The sequence below is a fragment of the Arabidopsis lyrata genome (genome assembly GCF_000004255.2).
Source record: "Arabidopsis lyrata subsp. lyrata unplaced genomic scaffold ARALYscaffold_6, whole genome shotgun sequence".
Classification (NCBI taxonomy): Eukaryota; Viridiplantae; Streptophyta; class Magnoliopsida; order Brassicales; family Brassicaceae; genus Arabidopsis; species Arabidopsis lyrata.
Window position 1 is genome coordinate 17736148 of NW_003302550.1, and position 17484 is coordinate 17753631.

A 17484-nucleotide genomic window follows, 5' to 3' on the forward strand; every position below is an offset into this window, starting at 1 on the left:
TGACGATGACTTCCCAGCTGCAAGTTGAATTGCCTTACCTTTCCCTTTAGCTTCCAATGCTAATCCGCGACCCTTAGGAGCAGGCACAGCCTGAGGATGACTTGAACTAGAACTTGGCTTACTACCACTCTGGGAGGCAGGAGGAATCTGAGAGGCCTTGGGATCAATAGAAAGAGGCTTGCTCCTAGACCCTACCACAACCCACTCTCCTTCTTTAGCAACAGGCTTAGGAGTTTTAGAGCGCCTTCTCCTGTGCTGGACCTTTTCAGTTTGCACCTTATTTATGGGACAAGCCTCCGGAGTATGAGATTTGGAATTGCAGCCTTTGCACTGAATAGGGGCAGCGGGACATCTTTTGAGACTGTGGCCTACTTCCTTACAGTGACTACACACTGGCGGCATCCATAGACTAGAAACTTTGATCCTGCAAATATCTCCAGAAGCAAACTTCACATTAACAGCTTCGGGAAGCGGTTGCCGCGGATCAATAATTGTGAAGACCTTAGCCACTTCCAAATTTCGCTTGCTAGCCGTATCCGGATGGAGGAATTTCGGGTCTCCCACAGGGCTTGCTATTTGTTCCAACCCATCGTCATTGAAGAATTGGAAAGGAACCTTTCGCAGCTCAAGCCAAACTGGAGTAGTGGTGAGCTCAGGCTTCGTTGGAACAACTCTTGGTTCCCACTTGGCCACAAACATAGTTTGGCCTTCGATCTTCCAGAGCCGTTGATTCAGGACCCGAGTTCTTGTTTGGACATTAGGAATGCGAAACAAGAAAGCGTTACCCTCCCATTTTGATACAGAAATATCTTTGAAGTGCTTGCTCCAAATACCATACACAATGGTGTGGATAGTACCTTGCGCCGGAGGATCCGAATAAAACTGCCCTAGGATAAAAGAATCCCAAGCCTTCCGATGCTTCTCTATAATCGCATCAGGAATCTCAACACACAATTCACCCGATGGAAGAGTGAAAGCTGTTCCTTTCTTGCGGAGCTTCTTCGAGGTGCCTTTGAACATATCACACCAACTGTCTTCCTCTGAAGAAGCTTTAATTTCGAGTACACCTGGGTTCACCACAATAACCTCGACGGGTGCGGTTTGCGCAGGAATTTTGGAGAGATTCGAGTCCAAGGACGGAACCGCTGCAATAGGGGCTGAGGTAGACGAATGCACGGCGGGAGCCACCACTACCTCAGAAACTTGACCTAAAAGGTCTAGATCTGACATCGAAATCAGTGCCGAGGAAGGAGAATCAACCGGATTAGTCTGCGGGGCAGAAACTAGATCGATTGAAACCGGAGGAGGGACAACGTAGACTTGGATCGGAGAGCTCTGCATTGAGCCTGAGCCGGCTGGAACGGAGGCTGAAGGGGAGGAAGAGTCTTTGGTCGCCGGTGACTTTCCTCCAGGAGAACCTTTTTGAGACGATTTTGCTTCCCCATGAGGAGGGGAGGGCCTGAGAGATCGGAAGAAAGGAGGAGCCGGCGCCGTTGAAGACGCCGAAGATGAGCTGAGAACGAAACCACCTTATCGCCCTGTTGAGGAGAGAGAAACGCGTTTTTTTTTTTTTTTACCAACTCTCACTTGAAAATCACCAAGTTGATACTGAAACCCTTCAAAGTAAAACGAGAGCTTGCATTTGTAAGACTCAAGGTTCTCCATGATCATTTGAATCGACGAATCTGCATCTACGACGATCCTCTGCGATCTGACGACGAAGTAGTACTTACTTGACTCCTTTGGAAGCGAAACCCCTAGAAATTCACGCGGGAACTCCGCTTGATTTGCCTGGTCTCGCAACATGGGTTTGTAATAGTTGAGAGTGGCTTTCCATTTTCCTTCTTTGACCCCATTGAGGCTCTCTATGCTTTGTGTAACTTTGTTTAGAATTTGACTACTTAGTGTTGATCCTTGATTTGGTTGCCGCCAATGCAAAAGCCTAGAAAACCCCCAAAGAAGATAGAAAACAAGGTTTACGTAACAATTTCTATATAAAAGAACAATTACAAGAATGCTTCTTCAATTTCTATAATCATCAAACGTACCATTTGACGGGCATGGCTTGATGAGCTACAAAAAGTCACACGGAGAACAAAATTAAACAAAAATTGTCTCTGTTAATCCTTATCTAATAATTCACAAGTCACTTCTCTGTTAACTGCAACTATCTCCATTTGATACCTGGCTAAGTCCCAAAATTTCACCTTTCACTTTTTTAAAAATAAATAAACTTTGCTTTTAAATAGAAAAAAAAAAGAATTTACGATAGAATTTTTTTGACAAAAAAATAAATATCAACTGCTCCTTTCCACGATCTTAAGATTCTTTTCCCTTTCTCTCCCCATTTACGATCTCAGTGGCAACCGTATAAACCATTCTGTAAAAACAGATGTAATAACTTCTTCTTCTTCTTCTCTCTTTTCTTATAACCTTAGATCCTCCATTCTTTCTTCTAAATAGTCTAACAAAGAATCGAACGGATGACGTAAACAATGAAAGTTGAGACTTTTGTGATGCCTAATGTGATGGACGATGTTAACTTCCTACAACGTACTACGTTCGGTCCACCTAATCGCTGGTATGCATATCATTAAATCTTTGGCTTTGCTTTCCAGATTTGTTGCGTTTTACTTGGTCTATCTTCTTACACTTTCTATGCACACCAGCTGCTCGACAAAATGACCACACGAGTTTGCAAAAATCATATAGAAACAAAATGGATGCAGCTTGAATCAATTGTATGAACGTGGAATTCTGCCAACAATTTTGTATAGAGAAACAACAAAACAGCAAATGTTTTGGGGCTTTCAATTCAAAAGAAGAAGAAGAAAAAAATAATTTGAGAGATGGGTGGCATGACATGGCATCTTCTTCCACGGTGTAGTGTGCAAAAGAATTTAAATGTGAAACCATCTTATATGTTCAAGTTTCAAAAGCGTTTTGATACGAAGGTAATTCATTTTTCCATCATTACTATTGTTAGGTTTGGAGAAGAAAAATAGTTCCGTATAGCTTTTCTTCCTCATCTATTCTTTCTCTTTTTTACTGTATATTTGCCTGTTTCAAAATACAATGAAAATTTCCTTAATTTTTACACCTATATATCACGATTTGGGTGAAGTTGAGGTCTTGAGGAGGATTTCTATTGAGAGTTACAGAGCAATTTGTAATATATTCAATCAATATATTAAGATAAAATAAAACTAAATAAATTGTATTTTGTGACATTCTTCATTGGTATAATGGTTGCAAATTTTTTTTTTTTAAAAAACAAAATATACTATTGGTATTGTTGTTTTCCCGTGCAAAGCACGGGCTGGTACTAGTTTACAATAATACAAAAAGTGACACAAATAGTCATGAAAGAAACGTTTGGCAACTACATGAAAGAAACGTCATCACATAGTCACACATGCAGAATTTAAAAATGTTTTGTTAGCTACACGAAGTATTGTCATCCATACGGACATCCCCGAACTAACATAAGTCATGTTGCAAACACCATAACCATCCATTTCCAGTGCTTCAATTGTCGGAATCCAGCGTTGACCGATGTTGACCAGCGTGACCAAAAATATTTTTTTTCGTTTTTATTTACTTTTGATAAACAATTAAAAATAATAAATTATTACATAGTTTTTATTCAAATATAAAAATATACCAAAATAAATATACCACAAAAAATTATACAAAAAAATTTTGGTATATGTATTTGTAATATAACTAAATATACCACAAAATAGACCACAATTTGTTTTTGTGCTATATTTTGTTATACAATTTCGGTAATATAACAAAATATACATTTTACATTTGGAAATCATTTTTTATGGTATTCAACATCGAACAATCGAGAAGAAAAATATTATCTTATGGTAAAAAGTGATTGCCAAAAGGAAAAGGCATATTTTGTTATATTACCGAAATTTTACTAATAAAATATACTACAAAATAGTATAAAAAATAAACCAAAAAGAAAAGGTATATTTTATTATATTACCAAAATTTTAGAACAAAATATAGCACACAAAACATTTGTGGTTTATTTTGTTATATTAGTTTTTTAGTAAACTTTCGGTAATATAATAAAATATATATTTTTCTTTTGGCAATCATTTTTTACCATAAGATAATATTATTCTTCTCGGTTGTCCGATGTTGAATACCACAAAAAATGATTTCCAAATGAAAAATGTGTATTTTGTTATATTACCAAAATATTATAACAAAATATAGCACAAAACAAATTGTGGTCTATTTGTGGTATATTTAGTTATATTACAAATATATCTACCAAAATTTTGTTGTATATTTTTTTGTGGTATATTTTGTTATATTATTTTTTGTATATTTATTTTTGGTATATTTTTTATATTTTAAGTAAAATTCTGTAATAATTTATTATTTTTCATTGTTTATCAAAAATAACTTATGGATGGATATCAAAAAATATCAAAAAATATTTTTTGTTAACGCATGATTCCGGCTACTAGAGCACTGGAAATGGATGGTTATGGTTTTTACAACATAACTTATGTTGATTTGGGAATATGTGATTGCAATATTTTGTGTAGTTAATAAGGTATTTAAAGTATGCATGTATGACCATGTAATTACGTCTCACTGCCAAAGATTTTTTCAAATATAAATGGTCTTTATTATACTCTCTCCGTATTAGAAAGATTGATTTTCTAAGGTTTTATTCTTGTATCAAAAAGATTGATTTTCTGTAAATTTTTTATCAATTAATGTTAATAAATTGTGAATTTCAAGAATCATTAATTGAGAATTTTAAACTTTAATGAATTACTATTGGTTAATAGCTATGAGAAAAAGTTTGATATGAATAAATAGTGCATTTAAAACTAAACATTAAATGTTTTCCTTAATTCGTGTGAAAAGTCTACAAAATCAATCTTTTAGATACAGATGGAGTACTAGATATGGACCCGTGCGTTGCACGGATTACCGGTCGAAATTGTCATTTTTAATTTTTATTTATGTAAGTTTAACTAAAATTATATAAAAATATGTTTTAATTTTAGAAAATGTAGTATTTTATTTATTTTTTAAATATAGATTAATTATGCATAATTTACAATATAAAATACTATTTGTAGTTTTGTTTATTATATGTTACAGTATAATATTTAATAAATGTTCATATGTGTATTATTGAATTTTAATAAATTATCTACATCCATCAGAAGAGTGTATAACACTTTCTAATTTCAATGTGGGCAAGATGAAAAATAATTGTGACAATATGAGATAGTCTATATGCACATCATGTAACTTTACTTGATAATATGAGAAATCCTCAAAACAAAAAGATAAATTCATAAGGAATTAGGGAATATACAATAAATAACCTAAGACTAAAAAAGAATTAAGAAAAACTATTAACTAAACAATGTCTATTTGCTATATGGTTTTTGTCAATTTTTGGCCCATATTACTCATGAGTTATTCGTTGTCTCTTTTTTCTTTCCTGTCGCCGGCGATAAGTCTCAAATCTCTCCTTTTCTCTCATTAGATTTCTCTTATTTTTGCTCGATCTCCTTTTCTTTTTCTTCTCTCCCTCTCGTTGGATTTTTTCACCACCATATTTTTTTCTTTTCCATATCACTATTTTTCTCATTCGTCGAGCATCACCACCGAGTCTCACTACTCTGACCCACCAGGCCACCAACACAACTGAATCTCACAACTATCACAATCATCATCACCATCATTACGAAATCTCGCTAATTCTAACCCACCACCTTCATCAACATTTACCACCACCACCACCAAACTTGAACCACCGTCATCAACATCAAGACCACCATTACCGCATCTTCCCCTTTTTCCCCCAACTGCTCTTATTTCTACACCTTCTTTATCTCCTGCGACATCGGGTCGAATTTCTTCGACAACAACTCTATTTTAAGTCCATCGCCATTCATAATTCTTAATTTGTCTTCATTGCCATATATTTTTAATTTGTCTATCTATCTATTTGTTTATCTATAAAGGTGGGTATTTATAATCCTTTTTCTTTTAAGATTAATAATTGATTATAAATTTTTTTTAATTATCATATTATACAATAAGATTGTATAATTTCATAAAAAAATTAATTTTAAGGAAAAAGTTTTTTTTTTCTTCTAGAATTAGTAGCTTTATATTAGAATTAGAAAATAATTTTTAAATTTCTATTTTTATTTAATAAGATATATATAGTTTCCTTATAATTATCTTCTGTACTTTTTTTAAATTGTTTTTTATAAGATACTAGATATGGACCCGTGCGTTGCACGGGTTGCCGGTCGAGATTATTATTCTTAATATTTTTATTTTATTTTTGTAAGCTTAACTAAAATTCTCTAAACATATATATTTTAGCAAATGCAGCATAATTAATTCTAAATATAGATTTATTAGCATAATGCACAATATAAAACATTATTTATAGTTATGTTATAATAATTAATAAATTATCTAATATAAATATTAGCCTATTTATAAAATTATATAATTTTTTGCTTATTATAAGTTATGAAATCATAAATGTTCATATATTATATTATTGAAATTTAATAAGTTATTTACATCCATCGGAAGAGTGTGTTACATCTTATAATTTCAATGTGGGCATGATGAAAACAAAACTATAATAATAAGAAAAGATAAAATTATATAGTTACGTAAACATACGAACGATATATGTATAATATGTAAACATGTAGTCTGAGTTACGTAAATATAGATGTTTTTTTAGAAAAGTTTAACGTCATAATAAAATTGTGACAATAAAAGAAGAGAAATATGAGACTGTCTATATCCATATCATGTAACTTAATTGATAATATGAAATATCCTCAATTTGCTACATAGTTTTTCTCATTTTAGGCCCACATTACAAATTTCTTCGTTTTTTCTTCTTTCTAATTCTCAAATCTCTATGTATCTCTCTTATTAGATTTTTCTTATTTTTGTTTGAACTCCTCTTTCTTTCCCTTTCTCTCTTTCTCATCGGATTTCTTCACCACCATATCTTTATTTTTTTTTCCCTATCTCAATTTCTCGCATTCGTCGGGCATCACTACCGAGTCTCACTACTCTGACCCACCACCACAACTAAATCTCACTACTATCACAATCACCACCACCATCAATACCGAATCTCGCTAATTCCGACTCACGACATTAATTAATTTTTACCGCCGCCACCACCACCAAGCTTGAACTCCCTTCATCAACACCAACACCACTGCTACCACCTCTTATCCTCTTTCCTCAACTTCTCTTATTACTCCACCTTTTTAATCTCCTCCGACATTAGACCAAGCCCCTCCGACAATAACTCTACTCTGTGTCTATCGCCGTTCATAATTATTAATTTGCCTCAATTACCATATATTCATTAGATTTGAATATCACACTAGATTTGAACCCGCGGTGTACCGCGGGGTTATAATTATTTTTTAAAAAATCTAAATATAATTATTTTTGTTTATTAATAGAGAGTATACTATAATATTTCGACCTATTTTATAAATGTACCATCCATATGTCTATATTAATAGTTTTGAGTATATTAATTGTGTTTTAGGTTTAAATGGTATATCTATATATACACTTAAACGACATTTGGCTTTCTTCTTCTTCTTGCCTCAGTTTAGGAGAAAGATTTTTCTTACGGTACACCGCGGAGCTATTATTTTTTAAAAAAAAATTTCCTTCCTTAAACTTCCAAATCTAGATTACCCCGCGGTACACCGCGGGTCGATTTTTTTATAACTAAAAAATTATTTTGCAAAATTTTAAGTTGTATTTGTTTTGTTAATATTGTTTATTTTGTTTAGTGTTTCTGATTTTATAATTAAATTTTGATTTTTAATTCTAGGATTTCATCCATAGTATATTGTTTAATATTAATATTGATCTAAACCCGTTGCACCATATAATCCCGTCCCGTAAAATTAAACATCATTTGTTATTTTTTTGAATAATATTTTTATCCACTACGGATCGCAGGTTCATGCGGATAAGCCCGTAGAGAATTGCGGGTTTGCGGGTCGATCCGCCAAAAGAGAAGCTATCTTTTGAAACCATTTGTTTTGTTTAGAGTTTTAAGAAAATATCCCTAAAAAATAATTTTCATTACATATAAAAAAAAAAGTAGAAGAAATTGTAGTATCAACATTCCCGATTTTTACATCACTCGTTACAATTATTTTATTTTTTTTGCAGATAAAAATCAGAAGTTAACTAAGTCGAGATTTTTAAAAAGATTGATTAGAGATTTTTGGTAAATTGTTGAGAACATATTTGATTTCAAAATCTTTACTTAAATAAAATAAATCTAAATAATTAATGCTAATGGCATGTCATTGTAAATACTTCTCAACTTCAGGATTTATTTGCTAATTGTGATCCAAAAATGTATATATAGATGCTATTTTTAGAAAAACATCGTGATTCGAAGTATTTTTTTTAATTGATATGAAATAATATCGTTAAGAAATTAGTTTGCTTAATGAAAAAATATGAGACAATCTATTTGTTTATATAAAGGTGACTATTTACTATCTTTTTCTTATAGGATTAATAATAACTCATTGCATAATTTTCTTAAATTTTTTTCTAATTTTAAATTTTTTTCTTGTACAGTTAGTAACTTATAAATAAAACGTTTAGCATAATTTTATAATATCAATTTTTATGGAAATATACATATAAATTCTTTATATGTATGTATAGTTTGCTAGATGGCAAAAACTCTTATGGAAATATATGTACAATTTCTTTATAATTAGCTTTTTACAATTTAAAACTGTTTAAATTTATAATTATTCTTTTACTTTTTTTAAAAAAAGGAAATTTTTATTTGACACATGTCAAAATCTCAGTTCGAAAAATTTGACACATGTCACGATCTCGTGAGTTATTAACTTTGAAAACTATACTTTATATAATAAGATATATGTATACGTATGATTTCCTTATAAGTTTTTTTTCTAAACAAATATTATTTTGGATTTTACACGTTGATAAATTTGCCACGTATCACGATCCTATGAGTTACTAACTTTGAAAACCATTATATAAGATGGTTTTACATAATGGAAAACCGAAAAATCAGAAAACCAAATAAACCAAACCGGAGCAAAAAAAAACCATAACCTCAAAAATGGCATTAGGAGCCAAATCTCTAAGCCAATAAAAGCATGCCACGTAATTACGAATCGATCGATGCAATAACTTTTGTAACGGCTACAAACTTCTGATTTTCATTTTTGAATTCGTCTCCTCCTTCTCTTTTACAAATTCCCCTTTCTTGCTATTGAAAAATCTCGAAACCCTAGAATTCTTCTGTAAAAATCTCTGTTTCTTCTTCTTCTTCCTCGCTAATCCTAAATTCTCTTCCTGAAACCAAATCTTGTTTCAAGAGTAAACCATGCTGAGCGAGAGAATTGATTCAGGTGAAGCAGAAACGAGAACGAGAACAAATCTCTCGCAAGAAGTCGAAGAATATATCATAGATACAATTGATCACTCGTTAGGTCTTCCGATCTCTATGGAAGCTCTTCAGAAGAAGCTTTATACGGCTGAAGAATCTCAACGACGTCTTCGCGAACAGTATCTGGCTTTGGTTTCGCGATTAAAGGAGAAAGATCATGTAATAGATCGTGTTAGGGTAAGTATTTCGTTCTGGGTTTCATTAATTTTTCTGGGATCTGTGAAATTGACTGAATCTGAATCTTGTTTTTGATCAATTTTAGTCTGAAGCGAGTATGAATGCGCAAGCGTTGAAGAAGTTTGTTGATGAGAATCAGAAATTGGCTAGTGAGTGTGGGAATTTGTTGAGTCAGTGTAAGAAATTGGAGAAAGAGTGTTTGCTTTATCATCAAGATCGTGATGCGTTGATGGAGTTTGGGAATGAATCTGATGAGAGAGCTAGAGAAGCAGAAGCTAGGGTTCGTGAATTGGAGGATGAAATTGGAAGAATGTCTGAGGAAATGCAGATTTTTAAGCGTCAAATTGGAGATGGTGAAGTAAGAGTTTTCTTCATATTAACCCTAAATTCTCTTTAATTTGCTATTGGGGTTAGTTGGGTTTAGAGTTGCATTGCCCTTAAGTAAATTAGTTTGCTTCTGCACTTACAGATTCATAATTTGGCTAGCTTGTTCTTGATGAAATGGTTACTTTAATTGGCCATTGGGGTTAGTTGGATTTAGAAGTAAAGTATCTTGATTTTGGCACTTGGGGATCAATCATTTGGTTTTCTTTATTAAGTTGAATATGCAATTTCTCTATGTGTGCATGAAGCTTGTCTTCTCATTGATTCATAATTCTATCCATGTTGTGTTGCATTGCTAAAAGTCTTGAAATTGTTGATGCCCTTAGGTCTCTGGCTTATTACTGAATATAATTTTTCCTTCCATATTGCTTTGCTTGTTGAAGGTAATAAAACTTTGGATTTTCTGATTTGGATAGCAAATGGATTTGTCATATAAATTTTTCATAGCTTGAGGTGGATAAAGGCAGTTAATAAGTGTTGGATTGTCTATGAGGCTTGAGAGGTTGCTTGTTCCTTCTAAGATTTATCTTTCTGTATCCTTGAGGTGCAGCATATTTATCAAACAAATGAAGATTTGTTAGTGTCAACATTAGTCAGAAGATGTATCTATTAGTTGCTGCTTGTCATCATTTCAACTGGAAATAGAGTTTCTTTGAGTTCTGACAGAAGTCTGTATTTCATTTCTCTCAAAAGGTTGACAACTGCACTACACCGTTAGAAGAAGATTTGCTTGATTCAGTTTTGGGATCTCTCATAAGCAAAGATGAAACTATAATGGGACGTCTCTTCTTGGAGGCAAACATCCAAGACCAATCGTGCCAAGCCTTGTTGAGCAAGTGGGATCATTTAAAGCCTTCAATGCAAAAGGTTCTTTCTTTAGTTTCAAGAGCAAAGAAATTTGAAAAGGAAAAAGAATGCATCATCATGAATCTCGCTAAAGCCGAGCAAGAGGTAAATAATAAACGATCAACACTCTCTTACTCTGAAATGATTCCACTTAAACCCACAAACTTTTTACAGGTGGAACTTGTGAGCACCCTAAACCGAAAGCTGGATAAAGAAAATCGTAAGTTGCTAAGGCAACAACAACAAAGTCCTCTTTGTTCCGCAGACAGGAACCGAAACAGCGCATCTGCGAAGGTAAAAGCAACACAAAAAGAAAGAAGTAAACATTGTGAATTAAAAAGCAGCTATATGGACTCTCTTTGATTCTAACTTGAGAGTTTTTTTAATGTTACAGTCAAACAAGAGAAAGAGTCCGAAGACGTTGAGCAGCCCGGTCGAGAAGAGGCTTGAATTTAGCAGTCCAGAAATCAGCAGGAAGCCTCTATCACCTGTGTGGAATAACTCACCAGATTCTAAAATGAACAAGATTTGATGATGACAATAATCAAACCACTACCTGTATTATCATATGTGAAAACCAGATTTGTTGCTTCTCTGAAGCTACTAACAACATGTATTGCTATGAAAATTTGGCCACAAAATCATGTTTCTAACTGGTAATAATTAGCCTCTACAAGAACACTCTGAAACTGACGTAGCTTCCTAAACGCTGCCGTTTATTGTACATCTACGAATTAACATTGCTAATAAAACGGTGTCGTTTTAAAGTTACCTTTAAGTACAGTGAAACTGGCATGGCTCACGAAACGTTATCGTTTATTAAGTATCAATTCTAAACGACGTCGCTCTTCTACAGAAACATTGTGAGAGTAATAAACGCTGTCGTTTTAGTTTCTATGAAACGACGTCGTTACTTAATTCCAACACGAAATAAGTGTAATTGCGTAGCTTTTTCGATTTCTCTTATCCAAAACTCTCTCACTCATGGCTCTTCTTCGTCTTCCTGGCATTTCCCTCCAAATTCTAGGTCACAAATCAAACCACAAGAACCCTAATCCCAAATTCTCACTTACCAATCACTCTCTCTCTTTCTCTACTTCTTCACTATGTCTTCTCAATCATTACTCGACGTTTCCAGATTCAATTCCAGCAAAATCCAGAAACTTCACCACTTACTTCTCCACCACAACACAAGATCCAGTCCTCGAATCTTCTTCTTCTTCAGCTACTGAAGTAGTAGAAGAAGAGATTTCTAAAACCAGATTGATTGCTCAGAACGTTCCTTGGACCTCTACACCTGAAGATATAAGGTCATTGTTCGAGAAATACGGCAATGTTATCGACATAGAGGTTTTGATTTTTCTCGTTTCCTTCTCTTAAAACCTTGAAATTGAATTGTTTGTGTTTGGTTAACGAATTTGATTTTGATTTGTAGATGTCTATGCATAAGAAGGAAAGGAATAGAGGTTTGGTTTTCATTGAAATGGCTTCTCCTGATGAAGCTGCAACAGCTCTTAAATCTCTCGAATCCTATGTAAGTACATCGCAATCATCGGCTTTTACATCTCTAAGTATGGATAGAATCATTGTGATTTGTCTCATTTTATCTGACTTTATGATTAGTAGAAGTTGTACATTGTGCTTATTAGGCTCTTTCATGTTGCAGTTATCCCAATTTGATTGATTTTCGTATGTAAGAACATCGCAATTCGCTTCCTCCATCTCTAAATTGGCACAGAATCATTGAGATATATCTGTCATTTTGTTGAGTTTGTCTCATCTTATCTTACTTTGCATTAGCAGAAGTTGTACATTGTGTTTAGACTCTCTCAGGTTGCCGTATCCGATGAAAACGATAGATTTGCTGAACAAAGCTTGACAGAGCAAAATTTTCACATACTTCATGTGATTGATTTTGTTGTTATTTGGTCCCTGCTCTCATTTGGTTGTGTTGTCTTAATTTATCTCACTTTACATTAGAAGAAGTTGTAGTGCTATTAGGCTCTTTTATGTTGCAGTATCCCAAGATAGATTTTGTTGTCTACAATTAGTACATACTCCATCTGATTGTTTGTGTTGTTTGTTGGTCCCTTCTTTTTCTTGGATCTTCATTTGCCATTTGAATTGTATGTTGTTTAGGATTATGAGGGTCGTCGTTTGAAGGTAGACTATGCAAAGACCAAAAAGAAGAAGACATATGCGCCACGTGAGAAGCCTTCACCAGTGCCTACATTCAATTTATTCGTTGCAAACTTGGCATTTGAAGCAAGAGCCAAGCATCTTAAGGAGTTTTTTGATGCAGACACTGGTAATGTTGTGTCCACTGAAGTTATATTTCAGGAAAATCCAAGGAGGTCGAGTGGCTACGGGTTTGTCTCTTTCAAAACCAAGAAACAGGCCGAGGCAGCGCTTATTGAGTTCCAAGGAAAGGTAAATCCAAGCTATACTAAATGATAATGATCTAATCATATTTTAAAAGCATTCTAGGCTTATCAGTTAGGTCAATCTTGAGCAAAGTTGAAGCTCATTATTACTGGCTGATATAGTTGTTGAATGGAACCCAAAGGACAAGAGAGTGTTTGTGTTTTGGTTTATTGTAGGGCCCGTAAACCGAATGAGACAAATATGTAAATGGGTTTCTCTGAGTAGATACTAAATACTTTTAGTATATGGACCATAATCCCAGAATTGTAGAACAGAAGAGTTAATGATATGTTTCTAGTACCAGCTTTAGAATATGAGCTGATTTAAGTTGGTGGAATTGACTGTGTGTGAAATTTACATACGCAGGATTTCATGGGAAGACCAATCCGATTAGCTAAAAGCAAACAGTTTGTGAAGTTGCAAGCAAAAGAAGGGTTGCAGCCACCGGAGGAGGAAGAGGAACCATCTCCTTCCGAGGCAATGACCCAAGAGGTCGAAACTCCTGCTGCATAAAACTGAGAAGGTAGTAAATGCTGAATTGGTTTCATTATCTGGCTCTCTTGTATCATTACACCTCTAAACTCTGAATTGATCGAATCAGTATATATATATACTTAGTCTGTGTTGCAGGATTATTACTGTGGATGTATTGGAATTGAAGAAAAAGCTTATGGAGCTTCCAGGTCTGTTTGTTTCTTCTTAGTTTTTGACCAACAAGAGGAGTGGATACATGCAAGTACCAACCTTGAGTAAATGGTGGAGAAGTAAGTAAGAAGTACTAGACCGATTTTGTTGGAACTGAGAACTAGTAGAGACCGGTATACCAAACGTCAGTATCAGACCAGATCAAATCTCAAGAAACAAACCCATGTGGCTCTAAGAAACTTACTTTGTTAAGTTTAAACACAATGCTTCTTTGCTTGTCATCTAGTTTCGATTGCTTGTTTTTGCGTTTGTTTTATGTTTAGTGTGTAATCTTTTTATATATGAACCCTTAATCTTGAGTATCTTTAAAAAGTTATATTAGTAATTTGTAAACACAAATGCTGCTAACTTAGTATAAAAATAACTTAAGAAGCTAGGTTTCTATTTTATTTTCAAGTTACACTAAAGGTTTTGGTACTCCGTTTTTTTTATATGTTAATTTAAGATTTTTATACACCTATTAAGAAATCATTTATTTTTTTGTTTATTTCTAAACTAAAACGTCATATATTATCTACCTAAACACGATTTAATCAATAGTAACACCATCTTTAATCAATAATAAAACAATCTGTAGAATATATTTCGTCAAAATCAATAAAAACTAATTAATTTTGTACTATAAGTTGAAAACATCATCTAATTTAAAACAAATTTTTCCACTTAAAACATCAAATAAATAAATAAATAAACAGAGAGAGTATTAGTTTGAATTTTGATTTAAGACATTGTATAAACTATGGACGGGGAAGAACCACTTGTTTCATTGTAACACCTACAAGTCCCTAGACCGCTTCTTATAGTAGATTGGCCCTCAAACCTGAAGGAACCGCCTTTCTTCTTTGCGCGAGACTCACCCTCTTCCCGCGGCAGCGACACTTAAAAAATATGGTTCACTCATATATCACCTAGAGCATTATGTACTAAAGTACTAGTTCAAAAAAGCTTCTTGTACTTTTTCTTTCATTCTTTTTAAGTTATGTTGTATGTTTTAAAATTTGTTTTAAGAAAAAAAAGACATTGGTATATGAAAAAGGACAAATTCTTGTCACTTTTCATTTAGGTTTAAGTTGGAATAGTGGGGAGGGATTGAATCATCAAATGCGAATCAGATTTCACAGCTAATGAATGCAAATGCTCTCCAGCCTTTTCCTTTAAAAAGAAACAATTTCATCAACTTTGTTTTTTACCTTTTTCTCTTTTTTCCTCCTTTTGTGCAAAAACCTAAAAAGAATAGAGTTCTTTTCGATTTATGTTAAAACAAAAAAACGATGGTATCTTCGTCTAACTTTTATAGCAAACGCATTTAATTCAACTTTTTCACAATTTTAAGTAACTTATAATATGAGTATAATATTTTGTCACGCCACCTTTAACCTAAAATGGTTACTATAATACGTAGAAGCCCACATGGCTGAGCCAATGAAAGAATCCTGAAAATGCTTTATAAGTAGTCTTACAGCTGTCTCCACGTGACAAAACCTACTCTTACCTTCCTGACCAAACCCAAAAGACTTTTTAATCCAATTTTTAATTCTAACCGCAATTATTCTCGTTAATATTAGAGACTTTTCAAATCTTGTAATTTCAAAAGTTATCCAATATAAGTAACGCAATAAAAGTGTAAAAAAAAAAAAAAAAAAGAAGAATCAGACAAGAGACCAAACAGCTGTTCTTTTGCCACTACCAATAAACGACAAATTCACCGTTCTTGGATATGTCGATACGTGTCTCTACACACGCACACGTTCCTGACCTCATCAGTCATCACTAATCATCTTTTTTTCTAAAAAAGTGTTTAATATCACTAATCACTAATCACTAATCACTACATCACTTTAAGTTTTAACTCCACCAATTTCAAATTGTATAACTAATTCAAATCCAGACGCAATAACTAAACCAAGATTATGAATTTGTTTTTATAAGAACCAAAGATAAAATGTGTTGAGACTTAAGACCATAATACTAAAACATTAGTGGTAATAATAAAACACGAAGTGTTTAACTAGAGTGATAATAAAACACAAATGATAATTCTAAAACACAAATCGAGTATATCTATCGTCCAACGCTAACTCAATTCTTAATACATAAATCAAAAATTAAAATAACACGGAACAAAATAATCCTTAATAGAAAAAAAACTATCTCAATAGATTCTAAAATAACCAAATTACATCAACAAAGAAGCGACGAATGCAAAACCGGCTAAAGATCCAGCGGCGAGAGTGGCGGCGACGTTGTTATCGACGGGAGTGGATCCGGTCGGGCCAGCGGCGGGAGATCCATCGGGAGTGAGAGATGTTGGAGGAGCGGGAGGTGAAGCGGAGGAGGGAAGTGGTGAACCAGCCGGAGGAGAAACCGGAGCTGCCGTGGGAGTAGCGGATGGTGTGGGAGTTGGTGTGATTGAAGGAGTAGGTGCGGCGGTTCTTGGAGCTTGAGCAGGAGATGGAAGAGGAGATCTTGTTGGAGCTGGTCCTGGAGCTTGAGCTATGGCTGAAGAAGCTATGAGAGCGAGGAAGAGCAAAACGACGACGGATTTTGAAGCCATAGTTTTCGTAGTTTGAGAAAAGTGTTAGAGATAGGGAGAGAAGTTAAGGATCTGTTTCGAGCAGAGAGGAGGAGACGAAGAGGGTTTATATAAGAGAAGAGAATTGATGTTTCTTCGAAATTACACGAAGACGTGTAAATATTTATTGTCAATTTGTAAGTAAGTCCCTAGAGTTTTCTTTTTATTATGATTTGGGGCCGATTTGTTTTGGACTTTTCTGTACAAAATTAGTTTCATATTCAAACATGTGTTCGAATATTTGGAATTTTGGATAATGAGCTGATATATGTACGTTAGAGCAAAAGAGAGAAGAATTATACACTATGGCTCCAATTGGTTACACACATAATGGTAAAATGATGTTTTGTACTTCGATCATACAAGAATTTTACATAATGTTTACAAAAACGCAAAAATTCAAGATTTATGTTTTCGTTTTTAAAAATACAAGTAAAAATTTAGAGAAATTGTTAAAAATGCCCCTTTTTCAATACCCCTTTTCAAAAATACCCCCTTTGAGAGTCCATTTTTAAGTTTGCCCTCTTTTAATTTTTAATAACTATTTTACCCTTATTTGAAACAAAATTAGGTCCACAAAATACAAAATATTTTTTGGCGGGAAAAGTGATCCCCCAATTTTCCCGCCAAAACACTTGTAAAAACCTTTTAAAAACCTTGTAAAATTTTCCCGTAAAAATTTTTCCCGCCAAAAAATTTTCCCGCCAAAAAATTTTTTTTGCGGGAAAAGTGATTCCGCAATTTTTTTTGCGAAATTTTTTTGGCGGGAAAATTTTTGGCGGGAAAAATTTACAAGGTATTTTAAAGGTTTTTTACAAGGTATTTACAAGTGTTTTGTAAGGTTTTACAATGTATTTTAAAAGGT

The 17484-nt window shown here is 33.6% G+C and overlaps 4 protein-coding genes across 5 annotated transcripts; 2 read left to right on the top strand and 2 right to left on the bottom strand.

Moving 5' to 3' along the window:
• Positions 1 to 1369: 1369 nt before the first annotated feature.
• On the bottom strand, positions 1370 to 2022 carry LOC110227386 (mediator of RNA polymerase II transcription subunit 20b; the record flags this gene model as incomplete). The annotated part of the gene is made up of 1 exon (XM_021021475.1): positions 1370 to 2022. A coding segment is annotated over one exon (492 nt), but the record flags the coding sequence as incomplete, so codon positions are not given.
• A 7273-nt stretch (positions 2023 to 9295) lies between these two features.
• LOC9310560 lies at positions 9296 to 11578 on the top strand. The gene is made up of 5 exons (XM_002872313.2): positions 9296 to 9688; positions 9774 to 10046; positions 10766 to 11023; positions 11093 to 11212; positions 11313 to 11578. Exons 1-5 carry the CDS (start codon positions 9449 to 9451, stop codon positions 11448 to 11450), a joined length of 1029 nt encoding a protein of 342 aa, XP_002872359.1. The 5' UTR covers positions 9296 to 9448; the 3' UTR covers positions 11451 to 11578.
• Positions 11579 to 11818: 240 nt separating this feature from the next.
• LOC9308429 (RNA-binding protein CP33, chloroplastic) lies at positions 11819 to 14359 on the top strand. Of its 2 annotated transcripts, none has more exons than XM_021021837.1 (5): positions 11819 to 12268; positions 12354 to 12452; positions 13058 to 13348; positions 13709 to 13865; positions 13961 to 14359. In XM_021021837.1, exons 1-4 carry the CDS (start codon positions 11903 to 11905, stop codon positions 13853 to 13855), a joined length of 903 nt encoding a protein of 300 aa, XP_020877496.1. In that variant the 5' UTR covers positions 11819 to 11902; the 3' UTR covers positions 13856 to 13865; positions 13961 to 14359. The 2 variants fall into 2 exon arrangements, with proteins under 2 accessions (XP_020877496.1, XP_020877497.1); XM_021021838.1 differs by having other exon boundaries at positions 11853 to 12268; positions 13973 to 14359.
• Positions 14360 to 16036: 1677 nt separating this feature from the next.
• Positions 16037 to 16669, bottom strand: LOC9308430 (classical arabinogalactan protein 10). The gene has a single exon (XM_002874447.2). The coding sequence runs from the start codon at positions 16599 to 16601 to the stop codon at positions 16224 to 16226; it is 378 nt and encodes a 125-aa protein (XP_002874493.1). The 5' UTR covers positions 16602 to 16669; the 3' UTR covers positions 16037 to 16223.
• Positions 16670 to 17484: the final 815 nt, after the last annotated feature.